Source organism: Mesoplodon densirostris, chromosome 7 (assembly GCF_025265405.1).
Source record: "Mesoplodon densirostris isolate mMesDen1 chromosome 7, mMesDen1 primary haplotype, whole genome shotgun sequence".
NCBI lineage: Eukaryota > Metazoa > Chordata > Mammalia > Artiodactyla > Ziphiidae > Mesoplodon > Mesoplodon densirostris.
In genome coordinates, this window is record NC_082667.1 from 15,301,109 (window position 1) to 15,319,416 (window position 18,308).

Below are 18,308 nucleotides of genomic sequence, written 5' to 3' on the forward strand. Positions count from 1 at the left end.
GAGGCTGTCCCGTTCTGGAAGAGATTCCCTAGAGAAGCCCCCATTTCTTGGGGAGCAACTGAGAGCCGGAAGGTGCACCCGAGGGCCGAAAAGCGCTTTGAGGTTGATCCCGAGTTCGAGGACCAAGTCTGCCCTCTAACCATTTTACAGATGGGGAAACCTGAGGCCCAAGGAAGGGAAAGTCCTGATTAAGGTCACCCTGAGCCGAGGGCAGAAGCCCGGGCCCGGGTTTTCTCTGTGAAGATGGGTCTGCGGGTGCGCGCTTTTGGAGGGGGGCACAGTCCATGTGGGTGCTGGGGCCGAAGCCGAGGCACCAACGGTGCTGGCTAGGGGATCGTGAGTGCGTGGGAGGCTGGACTCCTCGCTGCCTCAGCTTCCCCAGCACTACCTCTGGTGGGGGTCGGGAGACAAGGCAACTTGCCAAACGCGCGCCTGAACACAGTCCGACTGTCCTTAGGCTGTCCCCGCACCTCCCCAATTCTAACGGAGGCTCCTTTTTGCGCGCTACTTCGCAGCTCTTGAAAATCCAGTCCTCCCGTTCGAACCTGTCGGCGTTCCATTGGAAAGACTTTAGGCTTTTGGTCTCCACTCTAGAATGAATTGTTCAGACTGCCGCGGGAGCGTTCCTGGGGCTATAACTGCGCAGGCGCAAGGGCAGCCAACCCGGAAGGCGGAAGAGCCGGTTCGGACAGCTGGGGTCTGGGGCGCAGAGTGTGTTAACCAATGACCTGAAGGAATAGGGAGGGCGGGATTAGGCCCGGAGTTGGTTAACGCTACCCTGGTGGGGGTTGATTTACGAAATGGGGTGAAGAGTGGTTCAATGGCCCTCTAAGTCACCATTCTTCTGGCCCGCGGAAGTTAAGCAACGCAGAGGCGGGCCTAAGACCGGAAGCAGGAAAGAGTGCGCAGGAAGCAGGGCGCCGTAACCAGTCGCGCTGTAGGTCCGTGGGTCTATCGGTCCCGAGGGCAGGATGGAGAAGCTGCGGCTCCTGGGCCTCCTCTACCAGGAGTACGTGACTCGTCACCCGGCCGCCACGGCCCAGCTGGAGACGGCAGTGAGGGGCCTCAGTTACCTGCTGGCAGGTGCCACCCTGACCATTGACCCATCCCTTCGGGACTCTGACCTCTGACCCCACTGGCCCCCTTCCCTGCGGAGTCAGGGTAGTGATGGCTCTGTTTGAGAAGTTCCTTCCAGGTTCCCGTAGGGCGTAGGGCGTAGGGCGGGAATGTCCAGGGACCCGAAGCCGCGGGGTGAGGCAAACTCTCACCGACGCCTCCTTCTGCGCTTTCTCCCCAGGTCGTTTCGCCGATTCGCACGAGCTGTCAGAGCTGGGTGAGCCGGGCTTTGGGGAGAGTGGGGGGCGGTAGGGTGGGGGAGGGCTTCCCAGAGAGGTGACCACCCCGTTTCAGATTTCCCGTTAGCTCATCCTGTTCTGTGACTGAATCAGGCAAGGGTACAGCGTCCACTATCCTAGGTCCTCCTTGTATGTCCCCATAGTTGACAGAGCTCTGGGGACCTTGACTGGTCAGGAGGCTGAGCGAAACACCTTTTCTGCTTTTGCTCACTTAGTCCTCTCTACAGTCACGTGAGGTGGGTACTGCTGTGGTCCTCATTGTCCAGTTAAGGGAACAGAAGTTTAAATGAGGTTAAGGAACAGCCACTGAAGGTCCCAGAACCAGGATTCAAACCCAGATCTCCCAGATTCCAGACTCCCCAGACTGTAACTGCCTCAGTGGGGTTCACTCAGTGAGTTCAGGAGGTACAGGTCCTGAAAGGGCTAGCTTTTGAAAGGTAGAGATGGAACAAACTTTCAGGGACAGGCTGCAGAGAGAGAGCAAAGGCCAGGAGGTGAGAGTGCACATATGTGTCTGTTTGGAGCATGATGGGCACTTCTGGGCAGCTGGATGACCAGTGCTTCCCGCAGGGCAGTAGCTGTTTTGTCATAGAGATCAAACCATCCTTTCTTGTTCCAGCCGCCCACCTGAGAGATCATTATGGGGAGTGTGGAGTTCTGAGGAAGTGTGTGGGGAGACATGTTGGTTTCCACATAGTGTGTGGGCGGCTGAGCGCAGCAGGTGACAGGTGATCCCTGCCGCGCTAGGGAGAAGGTGAGGGGGTGGAGGCTACAGAGCCAGCCTCTCAAGGCCACACTCTACCTCTCAGTGTACTCTGCCTCTAACCTGCTCGTGCTGCTCAATGACGGGATCCTACGGAAGGAGCTTCGAAGAAAGTTACCTGTGGTAAGAATCGTGCCACGAACTGAGGGTGGGAAGCATAGGGGCTTGGGAACAAACTAGTAACCACCAGCCCCTGTGGGTAGCACATGTTATGATCTTATAGAGTTACAAGATGAGGCTGCATCCATCTGAGCCTCAAGCCGTCGCATTAGGTGAAGTGTCCAGGTGTTAGGGTGCCCTTATCAGGTGAAGAGACTGGGTTTCAGAGGGTAGAATAGCCTTTCCCAGCGGGAGAACTCAGGCTTACACACTTAGTCTTGGAAGGAGAAAAATCCACATCTCCTGTCAGAGGCGTCCTCTAGGGGGAGGGGCTGAAACTAGGGGGAGCCCCCTGACCTATTGGCCTGGGGTTCTTGCAGTCCCTGTCCCAGCAAAAGCTGCTGACATGGCTGAGCGTGCTGGAGTGCGTGGAGGTGTTCATGGAGATGGGGGCTGCCAGGGTGTGGGGCGAAGTGGGACGTTGGCTCGTCATTGCCCTCATCCAGCTGGCCAAGTATGTTGGGGATGTGGGGGGCCAGCCCTGGGTGGGGGTACCTGAGGCCAGCTGTACAGATGGTGTTCAGCAGAGCAACCCTGACCCCCTGCTGGCTAGCCACCTCCCCCTGCCAGCCTCGCCGTACTCCCAACCCAGGGCTGTACTGCGGATGTTCCTGCTGATCTGGTTCAAGGCTGGTCTCCAGACCTCACCCCCCATCGTTCCGCTGGACAGGGAGACGCAGGCACAGTCCCAGGGTAAGCGGCTTCCCTGCTCTGGAGTGAAACGGGGCGTGGGACTGATCTGTAGATTGAGAGCTGACCAGCATGAACGTGGCGTTGTCATTTGTGGAGCACGTCTGTCCTCGTCAGCTCATTTTGTTTTCGTCACCCTGTATTTTAGAGAAGAAAAACAATGATGAGGTCAGAGGCAGGATTAGATCTTAATCTCAGGACTTTTGACGTCAGAATCCTCATTCTTTTTTGTGGGCTGCAAGAAGAGGGCACAGAGCTTCAGTGGGAGGCAGGGGTCTTTTTTTTTAAATTTACTTATTTTATTTTATTTTATTTTATTTTTGGCTGCATTGGGTCTTCGTTGCTGCGTGTGGGCTTTCTCTAGTACCAGCGAGCGGGGGCTACTCTTCATTGCGGTGCACGGGCTTCTCATTGCGGTGGCTTCTCTTGTTGCAGAGCATGGGCTCTAGGCGTGCGGGCTTCAGTAGTTGTGGCACACGGGCTCTAGAGCACTGGCTGAAGTAGTGGTGCACAGGCTTAGTAGGTCCGCAGCATGTGGGATCTTCCCGGACCAGGGCTCAAACCCGTGTTTCCTACATTGGTAGGCGGATTCTTAACCGCTGCGCCACCAGGGAAGTCCCGGAGGCAGGGGTCTTGCCATTCTTGTCTCTGGGCCTGGTTCTGTATCAAGAGCGCAGCCTCATGGGGCAGGGTACCCAGCAGATCGGTCCCTTCAAGGCTTTGGGCCCATCAGCTGTTGGCCTCTGGGCCTTACTCTCCTGACCTTGGGTGGGGGCAGTTCTTTGTTTCTCTTCCCTTGTCTTCATGGTCATGTCGAAAGCAAAGCACTGAGAAGATACAGCCCTTTGTTGTTTTTGTGTGTGTGTGTGTGTGTGTGTGTGTGTGTGTGGCCGTGCAGCACGGCATGCAGAATCTTAGTTCCCTGACCAGGGATTGGACCCACGCCCCTGGCAGTGGAAGTGCAGGGTCTTAACCATTGGACTGCCAGGGAAGTCCCAATATGGCCACTTTAGTGCTGTGGTCCCCATAGACCAAGGATCTTCCCTGCCTTGTTCCAGAGCCTGAGAAGCCTTGTTTTTTGGCTGGCTCATCTGCCACAGGTGATTACTGGCCTTTCCTCAGGCTGGGGAATGCTGCAGAATGCTCCCCACTGTGGACAGGTCCCGTCTGCTGTGGTGTCCTTGACTTAGCTTCTGCTCTAGTACAAGCGTATCCACTTTTCCCTTAGCCCACAAGCGTTCACTGCACGCACATTCTTTGCAGGCTCTGCTGGAAACGTCCCTCTGACAGTAAGACGTTGTCTCTGTTCCTTCTAGATGGTGACTGCAGCCCTGGCAGCCAGGAGCAGTCATATGTGGGGAAGCGGTCAAACCGAGTGGTGCGAACTCTCCAGAACAGTAAGTGTAGGATGTAGCCGGATGAGGCACCTCGGTGCTGAGGTCAGCATGGGCCTGAGGGCCTGGCTTTCATCACTGCCCGCCCTCCCCGTGGCCCGCCCCGGCTTGGGCCTGGCTGCTCATCTGCTGCCCTTGTGTTCTAGCTCCGTCGCTGCACTCAAGGCACTGGGGAGCCCCCCAGCAGTGGGAGGGACGGCAGCAACAGCAGCACGAGGAGCTGAGCATCACCCCCACCCCGCTGGGGATGCAGGAGACCATCGCAGAGTCCTTGTATATTGCCCGGCCCCTGCTGCACTGTATCTTTGGCCTGGGGTGGGGTCGGGATAGACGGGAGTGGGCAGGGCGGGCCACGTGCTGGAGACATCCTTGACGCCTTGGCCGTCAGTGCTCAGCCTGGGCCTATGGGGTCAGCGGTCGTGGACACCCTGGCTCCTGTCTGGTGTCGTGGATGTGACCAGGTGAGCCTGGGCCTGCCTGGGGGCTCCATTCCCTCCGCCGGGCTTTGTGCTGCAGGCCTGGCCTCACCTGGGCAGGCAGGGGTCCCTGTTCGTCCTGTTGCTGGTCCTAACCTTGTCCCCTCCCCCCAGCCTGAGCCTCCTGAGCGAGAGGAAGGGCCTGACCCGGAGGGAGCGGCTGGAGCTGCGGCGCCGGACCATCTTGCTGCTCTACTACCTGCTGCGCTCCCCGTTCTACGACCGCTTCTCCGAGTAAGGATCCAGCCCCTAGAACGGCAGGGCCCACCCTTGGCGAAGCAGAGGGGAGGGAAGTGGGTCACGGTGCCCCACCCCTGTTCATGCCTTCCCTTCCCCCCTCCTTCGCTGATCTGGGTTCACTGAGCACCTACTATGTGCTGTTCTGGGTGCGGTCACTCCCTGATTTCTCGGGGCCGTCTGCCTCTGGGTGCAGCTTAAGCTGTTGTTGGTAGGCAGCTCGCTGAGGGCAGGGCCACTGGGATCATGGGCGTGAACTTTCTGTCAGTACATGCTCGGCTCACTTGCCCGTCGTCCTTTCAAATAGTTGCAATTATCCCCACTTCTCACGGGGGACACTTGAGGTTCAAAGAGGTTGGGAAACTGAAACGGAGCCACTAGCCAGTGGCAGAGCCAGATTCCACGTCCATGTTCTTTCCTGGCCCGTCCCTTCCTGGCCCAGCCCTCACTCCATCCCCTGTGAGTGTCCAGAGCTCCCAGCCACAGCCAGACAGAGAGAGGCCTGCTGGGGCCGAGTCACGGGTGGCTCGGGGCCAAGTCTCCCAAAGACCTCTCCTGAGGTCAGACCGAGATTTGACGAGGGGTCCCTGTACAGCGACTGGGGCTGTGAGACAGACTGGAGGCTCCCGGGACCCCCTCTGTCCAGGTCCTAACAAGTACGCGGCTTAAAGTCTGGAGTGTTCAGTTGCAGTTGTACTTCACGTTCTGTCTGTACAGTCTCTGATTATTTTCTGAGACAGTAGAAAGTAAGCTTAGGTCGTGTTTAATAACCACCTGAGTGAAAGTAACTGCCTGGTAGTTCCTAGTTTCAGATAAGTTTAAAAGCTTATAAGGTACTAAAGCCAAACTGTATTCCATACTCTGGAGGAAACGTTCTGGAGACTTATTTGGATCATATGACCTCCCCCCTACAGATTGCTTGCACTCTACAGAGGAAACATTATAGCCCCAGTATCTCATTAAACTGAGGGGTTGGGGGACGGTAATGGCAGAGGTGGCTTCCCAGGCTGCAGACCTCCAGTTTGGCTTGGTCTCCTGCTGACCTTATGAGTCCAGCATCCTTAGGGCAGTGGCCCGGACTGAGAAGGGTGGTCCAGAAACGCGTCAGAGAAATTTCTTGTTTCCCCAGAGGACAGGGAGCAGGGTGCTGAGGGGCCTCTGGGGTGTAGGCTGGGAAGAGAGCATCTTCCTTCTCCTTTTCTTATTGTCACACAATATAGTGTCTAGAGCCCGGCTGCTTTCCAGTTGTGGGCTGAGGTGTGAGCTTTCCAGGCGTGTGGCTGGGGGATGGCAGGACCAGAGATCTCGTCCTTCTGTGCTGGAGGATGTCCTTGATCCACAGAGTGACTTTCTGTCTTTGGAGATGCACTGCCTCTAGTCAGGTAGTCAGTGGAGGCTTCTTAGCACCTGCATTTGCAGGGACCCATACCGCTGACCCAACCTGCTCCTTTCTTACAGGGCCAAGATCCTCTTTTTGCTCCAGCTGCTGGCAGACCATGTCCCAGGCATTGGCCTGGTCACAAGTAAGCATGGGGCGGAGGTGTGATGATTATTGAGTGTGTCGGATCTCATGTGTGGCCCATCACCCTGTTTTCTCTTTGTCTCCTCGTAATATGATTCTTGGCACAGTTGGGAAAGGGAGCCCAGGAGGTCAGGTTGGGTGGGTGACAGCTTCTCGAGTGATATGAGACTGGCTTCTGTGGGTGGAGACTGTATGGCGGGAATGCAGCCTGCTGGAGAAGCCTGTTTGGAGATCCCACTGCAGCAGAGAGGCACTAGTCTGGGACCGTCAGCATGTACAACTGGACAGCCGTGTGGTTGCTCTGAGCCTGAAACTCCTTGTCTGTAAACGAGGACAGCGATCGCTGCCAGTGCTGGGGGAAGAGGTGGGAGAGCTGGGGGCTCCTGCCATGCGGATGGGAGCAGCTGTATTTGGGCAACAGTGGCTCAGAAGGGCCCCGGGTAGAGCAGAGCCAGGTTGGAGTCTGGCCCTCAGCCCTGAATGTGTTCCTCTCTCTGTCATTGCAGGGCCACTCATGGATTACTTGCCTACCTGGCAGAAAATTTATTTCTACAGTTGGGGCTGACAGACATTCCACAATTGGGGTGTGGGGAAGGGCAGGGGGTGCCTCAGCCCTTCAGTCCCCTGGTCCCCTCTGCCCTAATAAAACTGACTCTGGCAGTGTCCAAGCCTGTGACCTCTCCGTGCCCACCGCCCAGGGCGCCTGGTGCTCCCACCCTGGCCAGGCTCTGCACACAGCCCTGGTCACCACTAGAGTTCCCCTAATACCCTTTTGACTTTGCATCCTCCAGTGATGGAGACACAAGCCTGCACCTTGTCACTGAGCTGAGAAGCCACCTCTAGGACTGGGACCTGGGCTCCTCCAGCCACAGAAAGCTGGCGCTTCACCTCACCGAGCATGGGCCTACCTGCCACCGCAGCTGCGGGAGTGAACGCTGCTTCTCTCCCACCGGTCCCTATTGACGACAAACAAGGCTGAACCTAGACAGTGGATGACAGCTGCCCCTGTGTCTTCTGGCCGGAGCCTCTGTCTGCCCCACCCCCTGCCGGGGCCTGTTGCCTGCCTGCCGCTCCATGGTGGAGCCTGGTGATGGTGGGCCCGGCTCAGTGCAGAGCGGCACCTCAAGTCCTGAACCCCTGCTTGAGAGCAAAAGGCTGTTCTGCTGTGGGAAAGGAGCGTCAGGCACCAGCCAGCATTGGGGCTGACACTGGGGCGGTGGTAAGGTTGGCAGGGATGGGAGCCCGAGAGGCTCCGGGGAAAGCCGGCTGCAGGTTCACACGGTATGAGCTGGGGTCTCCCCCATGTTTTCCCTGGTGGCCAGGCCTGCATGGAGCCATGCATGCTGCTGGGGTTGGGAGAGGGGTTTGGATGGTGCAGCTGCTCTTTCTGCCTGGTCTTCCCCCTTCCTCAGCCTTTGCTGCCTTTGTGCTGTGAGCAGACCACACGCTCCTGCTCGAGTTTCTAGCCAGGCGGGCAGCCACTTAGGTTCTCAGAGGGCTCCATCTGCACTGTGTTGGCTCTGCCTCGGCTCCTCCCAGACACCCCGGGAGGGGCCGGCCCTTCCCCGACAGCTTTCTCCAAGTGCCTCTTGAGAAGCCACACTCAGGTCCTGGGCCCGGGGATGAAGGTACTGAGCCTTCAGGTGGTCATCGCTCGAGACCCATGACCTTGGGTTGCCTAGCAGGCGCTGCTGGGCATTTGCCGTGTAGTGGGCTCTGTGCCTTGTCATGTGCGTTCAGAAGTGAGTCAGGCCCAGCTCCTTGCCCTCACTTTTGACGGTAGAGGAGACAGATGTGTGGACGCATCAGTGCCCTGGGTTGTTGCAGTAGGTGGAAGCGTGCAGGGAAACTGGTCAGATCGGAGCTGCGCAAGTGGGGCTGCCTGCCCGCCGGGACCAGCCGGCGGGGTACGCTGGTCAGGGAACCCTGCATTTAAGCAGGCTTTTAAACTGGTAAAACTTCATCTGTTGGTCACTGGGCAGACTGGGAGCAGAGGCTGCCTGTGCAGAAACAGCACGCGTAGTGTCGCAGTGGGGTGAAGCCTCTGCTGGAGCGGAGGGGAGTCGGCGGAAGCCGAGGGGATGAGGTTGGAGGGGGAGGTCAGGGCCAAATCCACTGGGCCGTCGAATACCAGGCAAGAAACTCGGACCTGCCTTTCGGAGGCGGTGGGGAGGGGACCTGTTTCAAAGCCCATCTCAGCGCTGGTGGTGTGCAGGGTGGCCCGTGAGTAGGGGTGGAAAATGGAGCAGGACGCTGTGGCTGGAGACCTGCCACAGTGGGTGGGGCTGAATGAAGACAGTGGCAGGAGGGAGAGAGGGCTTTTGGTGTAACCTAGCCAGGCCTTGGCGACTGGTTGTGGATAGAGAGGAAGAGGGTGGCGTCTCGGATGCAAGGAAATGAGGGGTTTGGAGTTAGGCAGAGCCAGAGTGTCTGGAACTTGTGGTTCCTGGCCGGGTCGGGGGTGGGGGGGAACCTTGGTGGGGACAGAGGATGCTGAGCAGGCTTGTGGGAGCCAGCTGTGTCCAGGACACAGAAAGGGAGGTCGTCAGTGGGAAGTCAGTGTGTGGCTTCGAAGGTGAGCCAGGTCCACACCACGTGAACAGGAGCCGGGCAGGAACCAGAGGGCCGCACGGCCTTGCTGCAGGCCTGTGAAGAGACTCGGTCTCCAGCCTACCGTCACGCTGCATTTATTCATTCAACAAGTGTTTACTGAGCACCCACGGGGTGTCAAGTACTGGGCTTCCTGTAGTCCCTGCCCTGGGGAAGCTTATGCTTGAGGCGACCAGGTCCCAGGCTTTGCCACCTAACCTGAAATCCCTGTCAGCCTCAGGGGTGGTGGCAGGGCCTGTGGTGTCCCGGGGCCAGGCTGTTCTAAGCTGTGGGGAGCGGCATGGGGAAGGCCCTCAAAGCAGGCTCTGCTCAGTGGCCTGCTCTGGGCCCTTTAGCTGGCAGGACCTTCCTGGATTGTGGAGGCACGGGAGGGAGAGGTGGGGTGGTGGTGGGGGCAGGAGGAGGGGACGAGGCTGAGTGGGAGCGGTGGGGACTCCGGGTGGTGAGGCTTCAGTGACTGTGACCTCTGCTCAGGGCCTCCTGTGTGCCAGTCCCTAGGCACACACGTGTGTACCTTGCCTCACAGGTGAGGAAGCCGAGGCCCAGAGATGAAGTGATGTGTCCGCCTAGCAAGAAGCGAGGTCAGGGTCCGAACTGAGACCTGTGCCCGTAACCAGTGATGGCAGGAACACGGTGTGGTGTGGCCCCTGCGGGTCCATAGCCTCAGTAAAATCAAACCACCAACCTCAGCGTGGAGGTTTCCAGCCTAGCGCTGGTGCTGACCAGCCCGGAATGGGCTCCCTTTGTGAGGTGGCCCTGAGAGTTGGCAGCAGGTTCCGTCCTTCTGCCGGGGGAGGGGCGGGCAGAAGCCTGGAGCAGGGACCCAAGTCGAAGATGGTTCTCGCCATGCTGGGGGCTCTGTACCCCAGGGCCGCGCCGAGCCGCCTCCTCCTCAGCCTCATCCTGGTGGCTGCACTCCTCCGCCCCGAGCCGCTAAGGTAACTCCTGGGGACATGAGGTCAGGGCTCGACAGGGCCAGGGGCCTGGAAGGTGGGGACTCTGCAGTGTGGCCCCTTCTGGCATAAGGGCCCACCCAGTCCCCACCCTGGCCCATTCCTCCCTCTGCTGGGAGGCGGTGGTTTGCCTTTGGGGCCAGGGCTGAGCACCCCACATCTCCCGCAGGCCTCAGCTATCTGTTCCTGAGGAATTTTCAGCCCCCCTGGAACTCTCGGAGCCACTTTCTGGCCTGGTGGACGGTAAGATCTCCTCCTTCCCCTACCCCTTCCCCTCCTCTGCCCCCAGCCCTACCTGGTGGGGGAGAGATGCCCTAGGAGAGGGCACCCAGGTCCAGCCTGAGGGCCTTCTCGTCCCAAACGGCATCTGCCTGGGGATGTCTTCAGTGGACACACAAGATTCTTCCTCCCACTCGTACCCTCTTCTCTCTCCCACTCGTACCCTCTTCTCTCTCCCACTCACACCCTCTTCTCTCTCCTTAGACTACGGGGTGCGACCCAAGCACCCATGGCCACGAGGGCCTCGCCCCCTTCTCTCCCGGGCCCAGCAGCGCAAGCGGGACGGGCTGGACATGGCTGAGTATTACAATGCACACCTGTGACGGGAACCCCTTATAAAGCTATTCTGTGCAGCAACGGCTTGGGCTTTCCTGGGATGGAAACAAACTGGGCAAGGGAGGGGGTCCAAGTAGACAAGCAGATGAGAGCCACTGCGGTCCCGACAGGAAATGGCACTTTAATAGTTGTGGCCAGCATAACAGGACTGAGATGGGGCTACCGCCGAAGCAGCCAAGGGGCCTGGTGGGCCCGGGCCGGGGCGGAAGCCGCCTTTTCCTGCTGAGGCCGGGCCCCGCTGTGGCGCTCTCCCTCCCTGTGAGGCCGCAACCCTGCCAGGGGCCGGCATGCCGGTGAGGCTGGTGGTAGGAGCCATCCAGAGGCCACACAAGTGACAGGGCTGGGGACAGGGACTGCGCCCCTGCCTGCTGCCGTTTCCTTGCTGCAAAGCCCTCGGGAGGTGGCTGAGCTCAGGGCCCTTCGGTTGGGCTTGGGAGCTGGGGGCGGGGGTGGGCTGGGCACTCACAGGTGGCGTGAGCTTTGTAGAGGCTCGGAGGCCCTGGCAGGGAAAGTGAGGGAGGCCCAAGATGGGACAGGACCCTCTGCTCCGAGGATGGGCAACCTTCCTGGCCAGAGGCTTAATACCACCCCCCAGCCCCACTCCCTCCCAATCCCTGGGCAGCCCGCTCCGTCCTCCATAGATGAATCTGATCCCATATATTACGATAAACTGCATTTGCCTCTCCCCATAACCCCCACCCTCCCCCACCCTCAGCCAGCAGCCCCCCCCTTTCCCATCCTCTGGTAGTGGCAGGTGCCCCTCCTCAAGCAGTGCCATGTCCTGTCAGCAGCCAGCAGTCCTGGCGCTGGCCCCAGGGCCCAGGGGATGCAGAGGGCGAGGCAGCGCTTCTACTCCAGGTAGATATCTTCTGTGGGACACGTGTACTCCACGAACTGCTTGTAGAACTGCTGGAACGCTCTCCTAGGAGGCAGGCAGACACGCCAGAATGACTGGGGAGGAACAGGGTCTCGACCCAGGGTCTTCACACTCGAGCCTCGGGGTACCCGGTGGGGCTGCGCCTCCCCCAGCCAGAGCTGCTCAGCTCTGTTCTTTGCACACAGTGTTTCCTCAGTGAGATTTCAACTGAAGAAAGGGCCCAGCAACTAAGAAGTTTGGACCTCAAGACCACCCAGCCCTCTCTCCAGGCCACTGTGACCCAAGGACGCCATGCCGAGCGCCGAGGAGGACTGAGGGATGCTGCCGAGCATGGGGAACGTGCTCGGGGCCTGAGACCGGGGCTGGCTACAGGGCTGGGTGCTTGGCAGGGCACACACACATACCCCACGGATTCTGCCAGGGCTTTGGTGGATTCTTCAGACACAAAGACATGGCAGGCAAACCGGTGGTCAGCAGGGTGCTTGGTGATGAACCCAAAATACCTGTGGGAGGACAGCAGTCTGTCTGGGCGGGACGGCGACTCAGAACCCTCAGGCACACGCGTGGACCCACACCCTGAACCACCACCCGCGCCTTGACCTCTTCCCCGTCGTGTTCTTACTTGTTGTTCTTTGGATGGTATCCGCAGAAAGAGATGTTTTTTAACTGGAAAAAGTGGCTACATTTATTCCCCTACAGGAGGGAGGAGAGAAGAGAGTGGTCATCAGCCTGCCAGGGGCACAGGTTGGAGGTCTGGCGGGAGAGCGGGGCCAGGCCGGGGCAGTCACCTTGGCCTCCTGGGAGTCGTCAGCCTTGACACCTATCTTCACGCCCCGCACGCTGATCTCTAGGACGCAGCTGGAGGGCGGGTTAAAGTGCACGGTGAGCCGGCGGGTGGTGGCAATCTGTGGGTGAGGGATGGGAACATCAGGTACTGGGTGGCCCTCTCCCCAGGAGAGGACGGGGACCGGGCCGGGGGTGGGCACCCTCCCCAGCGGAGCAGGTACCTTTTGCATAGCAGCACAAAGGACATCATTGCCCTTGTGATAGGGAACCTGGACTGAGCCCAGGAACTTCACCCGGAACTGGTCCACCCAGTCGCTGTTTTTGGTCAGGGCTGGAAAGCAAGCATGGAGTGAGGAGTGGCAGACCCAGCAGAGGATGCACCGCCCAGGGCTGCCCCGACTGGGCTGGGCCTCACTTTTCTCGATTGTGAAATGGACCTGAAGTCACCACTGCCCGGCCCCCTCCCTGGGTGGTTGAGATCTGAAGCACAGGTCCGCCCGGCAGCAAACGGGGGCAGGGCAGACGGGGGGCCCAGTGGCACTAGGTGGGGGGAAGGAACACTACCTGCCATATGTTCAGGCTCCTTGGTGACCTCGATGGCATAGTAGGCAGGAAAGATGCCCCGGGCACCCGTGCGCATGTTGTAGGCCTCATACCAGTAGTCCTCAGCCTGCAACTCCACCAGCAGAGGGTCATCCACTTCCAGCTCAAGTTCGTCTTCATGTCGAGGCACAAACCTGTCCCCAACAAGGGCCTGTGAGGAATCCACCACCCAGGCCCCTCCAGCCAGCCATCTACTCCCCACCCTGCTCTGGGGTCAGGGGGTTGCGTCGGCATCGGCATCGCTGGTTCAATAAACGTTTGCACAGCGTCCCATGTGCCTGTCACTCCCCGGGGGTGGGGGGTGGGGGGGAGACCAAGGTCAATCAGACATGCATCTGCCGTGGAGGAACTCGCAGCCAAGGGAGCAAGTGACCAGGGCCACTGATAAAACTGTGAGAGGTCACAGGAAGCGAGTATTTCCACATGGAGGAGGGTGAGGGGTAGTGGGTTTTGTGTGTGGTCAGGTGTCTCTGTTGGGCACCCTCCTGGGCCCCTGCCCTGGCCAGACGAGGTGCTCAGTCCTGGGCTCTGGGCAGCACAACACACTGCTCCGAAATCATCCACTCCGTCCCTGAGCTCCGAGTTCCTAGAGGGTGGACGCTGTCCACCTGGGGCTCCTACCGGAACACGGCCCGGTGGCTCTGTTCCTGCTCCTCCCCGTTGATGACGCAGGAGAAGAGCCCGAAGGACTCCGCACCTGTAGATGAGGGGGGCGGGCTAGGAGAGGGTGGTCCCGGATCCGGGTGAGGCTCACGGGGCAGGTAGAGCGCTCGGTCCTAACGCCTTGAACCAGATGGACCTGAGGCCACCTCCCGGGGACACCCTCACCCCGGTCCCCACACGGCTCCCTGCTGCCGACTTACTGGAGGAGCGAGAGCGGCCACTCATGAAGACGTTCAGGAACTTCTTGGAGAAGTGGACATCGGGTTCGTCGGGCGTGGAGTCCTCAGAGAGGCAGGCGGGGGGCCGAGGCCGGGGGGCCTCCTCGTACTCCTCCCCAATGGCCGACTCGTAGGGGGAGGAGGCAGAGGCGCAGTTGTCGTAGACGGTGGCCGAGTCGCTCTCGTCGCTGTAGTCGCCGAAGCATGGCCGCAGGCTCACCAGCTCCAGCTGTGCGTGCTCATCCACCACCAGCGTGTACTTGACCGAGTCGTAGGACAGGGCGCTGGTGTCCGAGCTCAACGAGGCCCGTGGAGGCGGCGGCGGCTCGCCCAGGCTCCCCCGCCATCCTCCACCTGGCAGCTCGGCCCGCTCGGGGGACGACAAGCAGTCGAAGCCCTCGTCCTCCTCGCTGATGGAGGGGTGTGGCCGCCCTGCAGTTGTGGGGTAAGCGGCAGGGTCTGGGTCGGAGCTGACCGACATCCGGCTCTCAGCTGGCGGCAGGAAGGCGGAGTTGGGCTCTGCAGGGTCTGGGGGCCTCTGCACTGGTGTCAGGTAGATCTCCTCGGTGGCCTCCAGCCGCACGTCCGCCTGGTAGTGGATGCGGTCTCGATGCGAATGGCCCCGGCCAGCCGGTGGGGCAGCAGGGGGGCCACCGGGAGGTGCCATCTGGGTGGCAGCGCTTCGGCGGCAAGGGCTCTCGGTGGAGGTGCCTCGATCCTTGGTGGGGGCGGGGCTGCTTGGGGGCGGCAGCTCATCGCTCAGGCAGATGTGCTCATGTGGAGGTGTCTGCTCCCCTGGAGAGCAGGCAGGGCAGTGCTGAAGGCAGGTGCCTCGCCCCTGACTCCGAGGCTACCTGCGCCCTCCACTCAGCATGTGGACACAGATACCAGGATAGAGCCTCCGGGACAGTAGGCCTACGGCAGGCTCTGAGGCCAGTCCTCTCACTCCAGCCACAGCCGACAGTGGCTGGGCCTGCTCAGGCCTATGGGACAGGCAGCTCACCTCTACCCAGCAGGCTGGAGACTGCTGGTTTGCTCTCTGCAGTGGGGACTGAGGGCACGTGGAGGTCCAGGTAAGGGAAAGGGTCGCGACTTACCTGTCTTCAGCGGTGAGGAGGATCTCGACACCCGATCCTGCCAACTGTGCTTCTTGCCCAGGGAATTATTATTCAGTGTGTCCTGTGCAGGGAACAAAAGGCCCTTGTGACAGCAGCGCTCAACAGTGCCCGGCACAGGGAGGCCCTGGCCCTGCCCCCATCCGGCCATCCCTAGGCCATTTGCTGCTCCCCCCACCCCTTAATACTTCCCAAGGGCCTCACCGCCAACCCTCTGGAGCAGGCGGAAAGGGCGGCAAGTCACAGCCCTCCCAGCCAGGGCTATTGGTGAGAGACAGACCACCCCCTTGGCTCAGGGAAGCTGGCCACCCCTCAGGGAGATGCCCTCATCAGCCTCAACAAAGGTGGTGATGGCCGGTGTGAATGGTGGTGAGTGGGGGGTGGAGGGGAGAAGCAAGAGCCATCCAGGGGCAGAGCCAGACCCCCAGTCTCAGACATGGAGGGTGTACAAGGAAGATGCCCACTTCCAGCCCAACTCCCCTGGAGCTCAGGAAGCTATGGCCTAGGGAAGGGGCAGGGACATGCTAGGAGAGCCAGGAGGAAGGCTCTCCCCAGCAGCTCCCCTGGCTTGGGGGACTGGGATGAATCATACAAACGACGAATCCAGAACATGGTTTCCCCACCCCCCCAAGAACACGTGACAGAGGAGTGACAGATGTAGTTGTCAGAGGCCTCTTTCCTGGATCTCGGGGCCACCCACCCCACATTCTCAGCCCCCTGGGACCCCCTCCACGATGCCTACATACAAGGCCCCCTGCACACAACTTAGCCCCCTCCCCTGAGGACACACAGGCTCTCGCATGCATGAGTCTGGCTGCCAAAACCCACCCGAGAGGATCCTGGGAAAGGGACCAATCCTTTCCCTGCAGCCCCTGCACCCTCCACCAGCAGCCCCAGCTCCCTGAGCCGCTCCTCTGCACCTCTCCAGCCTGGGCCTGGAAGACAATGGGCCGCAGCCGGCTCTCCCCAACCCTATTCAACCCTCCTTGGCATCCAGCCACCCAGTCCAGGGGCCCTAGGCCCCCAACTCAGCCAAGCAGCTCCACCTCCCATTTCTCTTCCCTGCCTTCTGGGAATCCCCAGCTGCCCACATTTCAAACTGGCTGCTGGTCCCCATCCCCAGCTCTTCACAATTTCCCATGACTTTCCCCCGACCAGACCACTTCACATGCCTTTTTCTTCAGGTCCCGCTTCTGCTCCACCTTCACCGGGAACCCCACACCCTTGCAACCCCTCAAAGCCCTGTTCTCTTACTTCCCTACTTTTCTCTTCACCCGCATCCTTCCACTGCCCCTCTCAGCCCTTTCATTCCTTCAGCCTCTCCTCTCAAGGCTCCAAACCCAGCCAGCCCCGCTCGGCCCCTCTCACTTAGGACAGACTCTACTTGCCCTCAGCGACCACCTCCCCAGGGACCTCCCCCGTGGGAAGCTACGGAAGGTGTCAGCAGGCCCGAGACTTCTCCCTCCTCCGAACTGGCAAGTGACTCTCCCGCAGCCCTCCCTGCTCCCCGGCCCGTCCGGGCCTGGACCCTGAGACGCCCGGCGCCCCGAAGACCTCCCGGGGCCTTGCCCCGGGGCACCGCCCCCTAAGCCCCGCCCCCAAGCCGCTAGCTCCTCACCTGAGACCGCGGCACCTGCGGGAAGAGGTTGAGCGTGGTGGGCCGCTTGGGCCGGTACGTGTCCCCGCCGCCCGGGCCCTGGCCCTGACCCTGGCCGCGGGGCGCCGTCTCCTGGTGGGGCTCCGCCTCAGGCGGGTCCGCTGCCGGCCGCCGCGCCGCACGCTCCTCCTCGTCCTCCTCTTCGTCGTCCTCAGCGCCGGGAGTGTCCCCCGCCGCGTCGATCAGGTCCATCTGCAGCATCTCGGCCTGCAGCCGGCTCCCCCCACCGCCGCCGCCGCCGCCGCCGCTGCCGCCGCTGCCCCCAGACAGCAGCCCGGCGCGTGGGGGCTGCTCGGCGTGGACAGAGGGGCGTCAGGGGGCGGGGAAGGGGCGGGGCCAAAGGCCGCCGCGCACCGCCCCCCGCGCGGGCGAGTCCATTCCGCGGCCGCAAAGAGGGGGACAGAGGGAACGGAGCAGGAGCCCCGCGAGAGGACCGTGCTCTCCCGCGCCTTCGAGAATGCGTGAGGCCGCCTCCTCCCCACGTCAGGCGGCGCCTTTTGCAGTCCACACTTCTCCCCTCCCCACGGTCCCCCCTTCCCGACTCTTTGCACCCTCCCGTTCCCTTGGCAACGGCCAGTGACCTCACCCGGGTAGTAAGCCGAGCCCAGAGTGAGGTCACCGCTGTTGCCATGGGGACGCAGGGTCGCCGAGGAGTTCGGGCCCCACAAGGGATGGGGACGGGGTTTTGAAGGGGGCAGGGAGGAAAACTGAGGAAACAGTCTCAGCCGGGAGGGCCTCAGTGCGGACAGGAGGACCTGAGCGCGACTGGAAGAGGGATGCTGAGGGAGAGGAGCAAGTGGCAGGCACCTGGACGAGGCAGTGGCATCCCCACCTTCCTCGGTCCTCAGGCTGAGGCCCCTCCAACCTGAGGTTTTCTCTCAGGCCAGCCTAACTTTGAGAGGCCCGTTCAGGGCTCCGTTCTAGTTCCAGCTCTAGCATTAACTCCCTGGCACCTTGGACAGATCCTCAGACTCTCCAATTCCCCCACCAGTTAACCGTCTCCCCGCTTCCCAGAGAGGTGAGGACTCACTGGCAAGAGTACCTGATGGCCCCGCCCCCTGGAGCTTGTCTAAGGCCCCACAGGGTACGCCCCGAGCTAGTACTGCCTCAGGGTCCTGCTCGTTGCAAGGACCACCCCCTCCAAGGCTCTGCTTGTGCAAGTGGGAGTCCGGAACAGGGGTATGACCTTCGAGAAGCTGTGTTAGTCCAGAATCAGTGGCCTCTGCCTCCAGCCCTTCCTGGCCTGGCCAGAGGGTGGCAGGTTGGAGTACAGGGTAATGGAGGGTTAGCCCCACGCCTTGGTTTCCTCTTGCCTGGCAGAACTTACAGAATCTCTGGGGGCAAAAGGAGGTCAACATAGAGGCACCCCATCCCAGCTCACACGGCAGCTCTCCTTTGCTAACCATTCTGCCAGCACCATGTCTACTTCGGCTACCCACCCTCCTGGGGCCTGAGAGAAGCTCTGGGCTCTGCAACCTAGCTCCACACTTGCCTTCCATCTATCTCCTGGCCCCTTCTTCCTGGGGGGTGGGGTGGGGTGGGAGGGAGGCCCAAGAGGGAGGGGATATAGGTATACATATAGCCGATTCACTTCATTGCACAGCAGAAACTAACA

The 18,308-nt window shown here is 60.7% G+C and overlaps 3 protein-coding genes across 8 annotated transcripts; 2 read left to right on the plus strand and 1 right to left on the minus strand.

Annotated features, from left to right (window-relative positions):
• The first annotated feature begins 690 nt into the window (after positions 1-690).
• Positions 691-9,033, plus strand: PEX16 (peroxisomal biogenesis factor 16). Of its 4 annotated transcripts, none has more exons than XM_060103023.1 (11): positions 691-1,083; positions 1,298-1,333; positions 2,165-2,241; positions 2,598-2,731; positions 2,831-2,970; positions 4,284-4,364; positions 4,508-4,660; positions 4,750-4,822; positions 4,952-5,071; positions 6,533-6,597; positions 7,388-9,033. In XM_060103023.1, exons 1-11 carry the CDS (start codon positions 972-974, stop codon positions 7,423-7,425), a joined length of 1,029 nt encoding a protein of 342 aa, XP_059959006.1. In that variant the 5' UTR covers positions 691-971; the 3' UTR covers positions 7,426-9,033. The 4 variants fall into 4 exon arrangements, with proteins under 4 accessions (XP_059959006.1, XP_059959005.1, XP_059959007.1 ...); XM_060103022.1 differs by lacking the exon at positions 7,388-9,033 and adding an exon at positions 7,103-7,264; XM_060103024.1 differs by lacking the exon at positions 7,388-9,033 and adding an exon at positions 7,103-7,264 and having other exon boundaries at positions 2,870-2,970.
• Positions 9,034-9,641: 608 nt separating this feature from the next.
• Positions 9,642-13,299, plus strand: FREY1 (Frey regulator of sperm-oocyte fusion 1). Of its 3 annotated transcripts, XR_009532948.1 has the most exons (5): positions 9,642-10,144; positions 10,329-10,402; positions 10,643-10,739; positions 11,837-12,533; positions 12,702-13,299. XR_009532948.1 is itself a non-coding variant. In XM_060103027.1 (4 exons), exons 1-4 carry the CDS (start codon positions 9,939-9,941, stop codon positions 11,880-11,882), a joined length of 423 nt encoding a protein of 140 aa, XP_059959010.1. In that variant the 5' UTR covers positions 9,642-9,938; the 3' UTR covers positions 11,883-12,547. The 3 variants fall into 3 exon arrangements, 2 of the variants coding, with proteins under 2 accessions (XP_059959010.1, XP_059959011.1); XM_060103027.1 differs by lacking the exon at positions 12,702-13,299 and having other exon boundaries at positions 11,837-12,547; XM_060103028.1 differs by lacking the exons at positions 11,837-12,533; positions 12,702-13,299 and having other exon boundaries at positions 10,643-11,179.
• MAPK8IP1 (mitogen-activated protein kinase 8 interacting protein 1) lies at positions 11,513-17,004 on the minus strand. Its single transcript, XM_060103021.1, has 10 exons — positions 16,655-17,004; positions 15,019-15,100; positions 13,904-14,716; positions 13,662-13,737; positions 13,002-13,174; positions 12,659-12,768; positions 12,440-12,556; positions 12,274-12,344; positions 12,056-12,154; positions 11,513-11,696 (listed from the first exon to the last, which is right to left on the minus strand). Exons 1-10 carry the CDS (start codon positions 16,892-16,894, stop codon positions 11,624-11,626), a joined length of 1,854 nt encoding a protein of 617 aa, XP_059959004.1. The 5' UTR covers positions 16,895-17,004; the 3' UTR covers positions 11,513-11,623.
• Between the last annotated feature and the right edge of the window lie 1,304 nt (positions 17,005-18,308).

Bases quoted from the DNA above. Each gene is read 5' to 3' on its own strand.
- MAPK8IP1 (XM_060103021.1), bottom strand. From the start codon at position 16,894: ATGCTGCAGATGGACCTGATCGACGCGGCGGGGGACACTCCCGGCGCT. The intron at 12,557-12,658 runs GTACCTGCTCCG...CCTCACCCACAG, and splicing joins TTTGTGCTGCTATGCAAAAG to ATTGCCACCACCCGCCGGCT. The intron at 11,697-12,055 runs GTATGTGTGTGT...CCTGCCTCCTAG, and splicing joins GCCCTGGCAGAATCCGTGGG to GAGAGCGTTCCAGCAGTTCT.
- PEX16 (XM_060103022.1), top strand. From the start codon at position 972: ATGGAGAAGCTGCGGCTCCTGGGCCTCCTCTACCAGGAGTACGTGACT. The intron at 1,334-2,164 runs GTGAGCCGGGCT...TCTACCTCTCAG, and splicing joins GCACGAGCTGTCAGAGCTGG to TGTACTCTGCCTCTAACCTG. The intron at 2,971-4,283 runs GTAAGCGGCTTC...TGTTCCTTCTAG, and splicing joins GACGCAGGCACAGTCCCAGG to ATGGTGACTGCAGCCCTGGC.
- FREY1 (XM_060103027.1), top strand. From the start codon at position 9,939: ATGGGCTCCCTTTGTGAGGTGGCCCTGAGAGTTGGCAGCAGGTTCCGT. The intron at 10,145-10,328 runs GTAACTCCTGGG...CATCTCCCGCAG, and splicing joins CTCCGCCCCGAGCCGCTAAG to GCCTCAGCTATCTGTTCCTG. The intron at 10,403-10,642 runs GTAAGATCTCCT...CTCTCTCCTTAG, and splicing joins ACTTTCTGGCCTGGTGGACG to ACTACGGGGTGCGACCCAAG.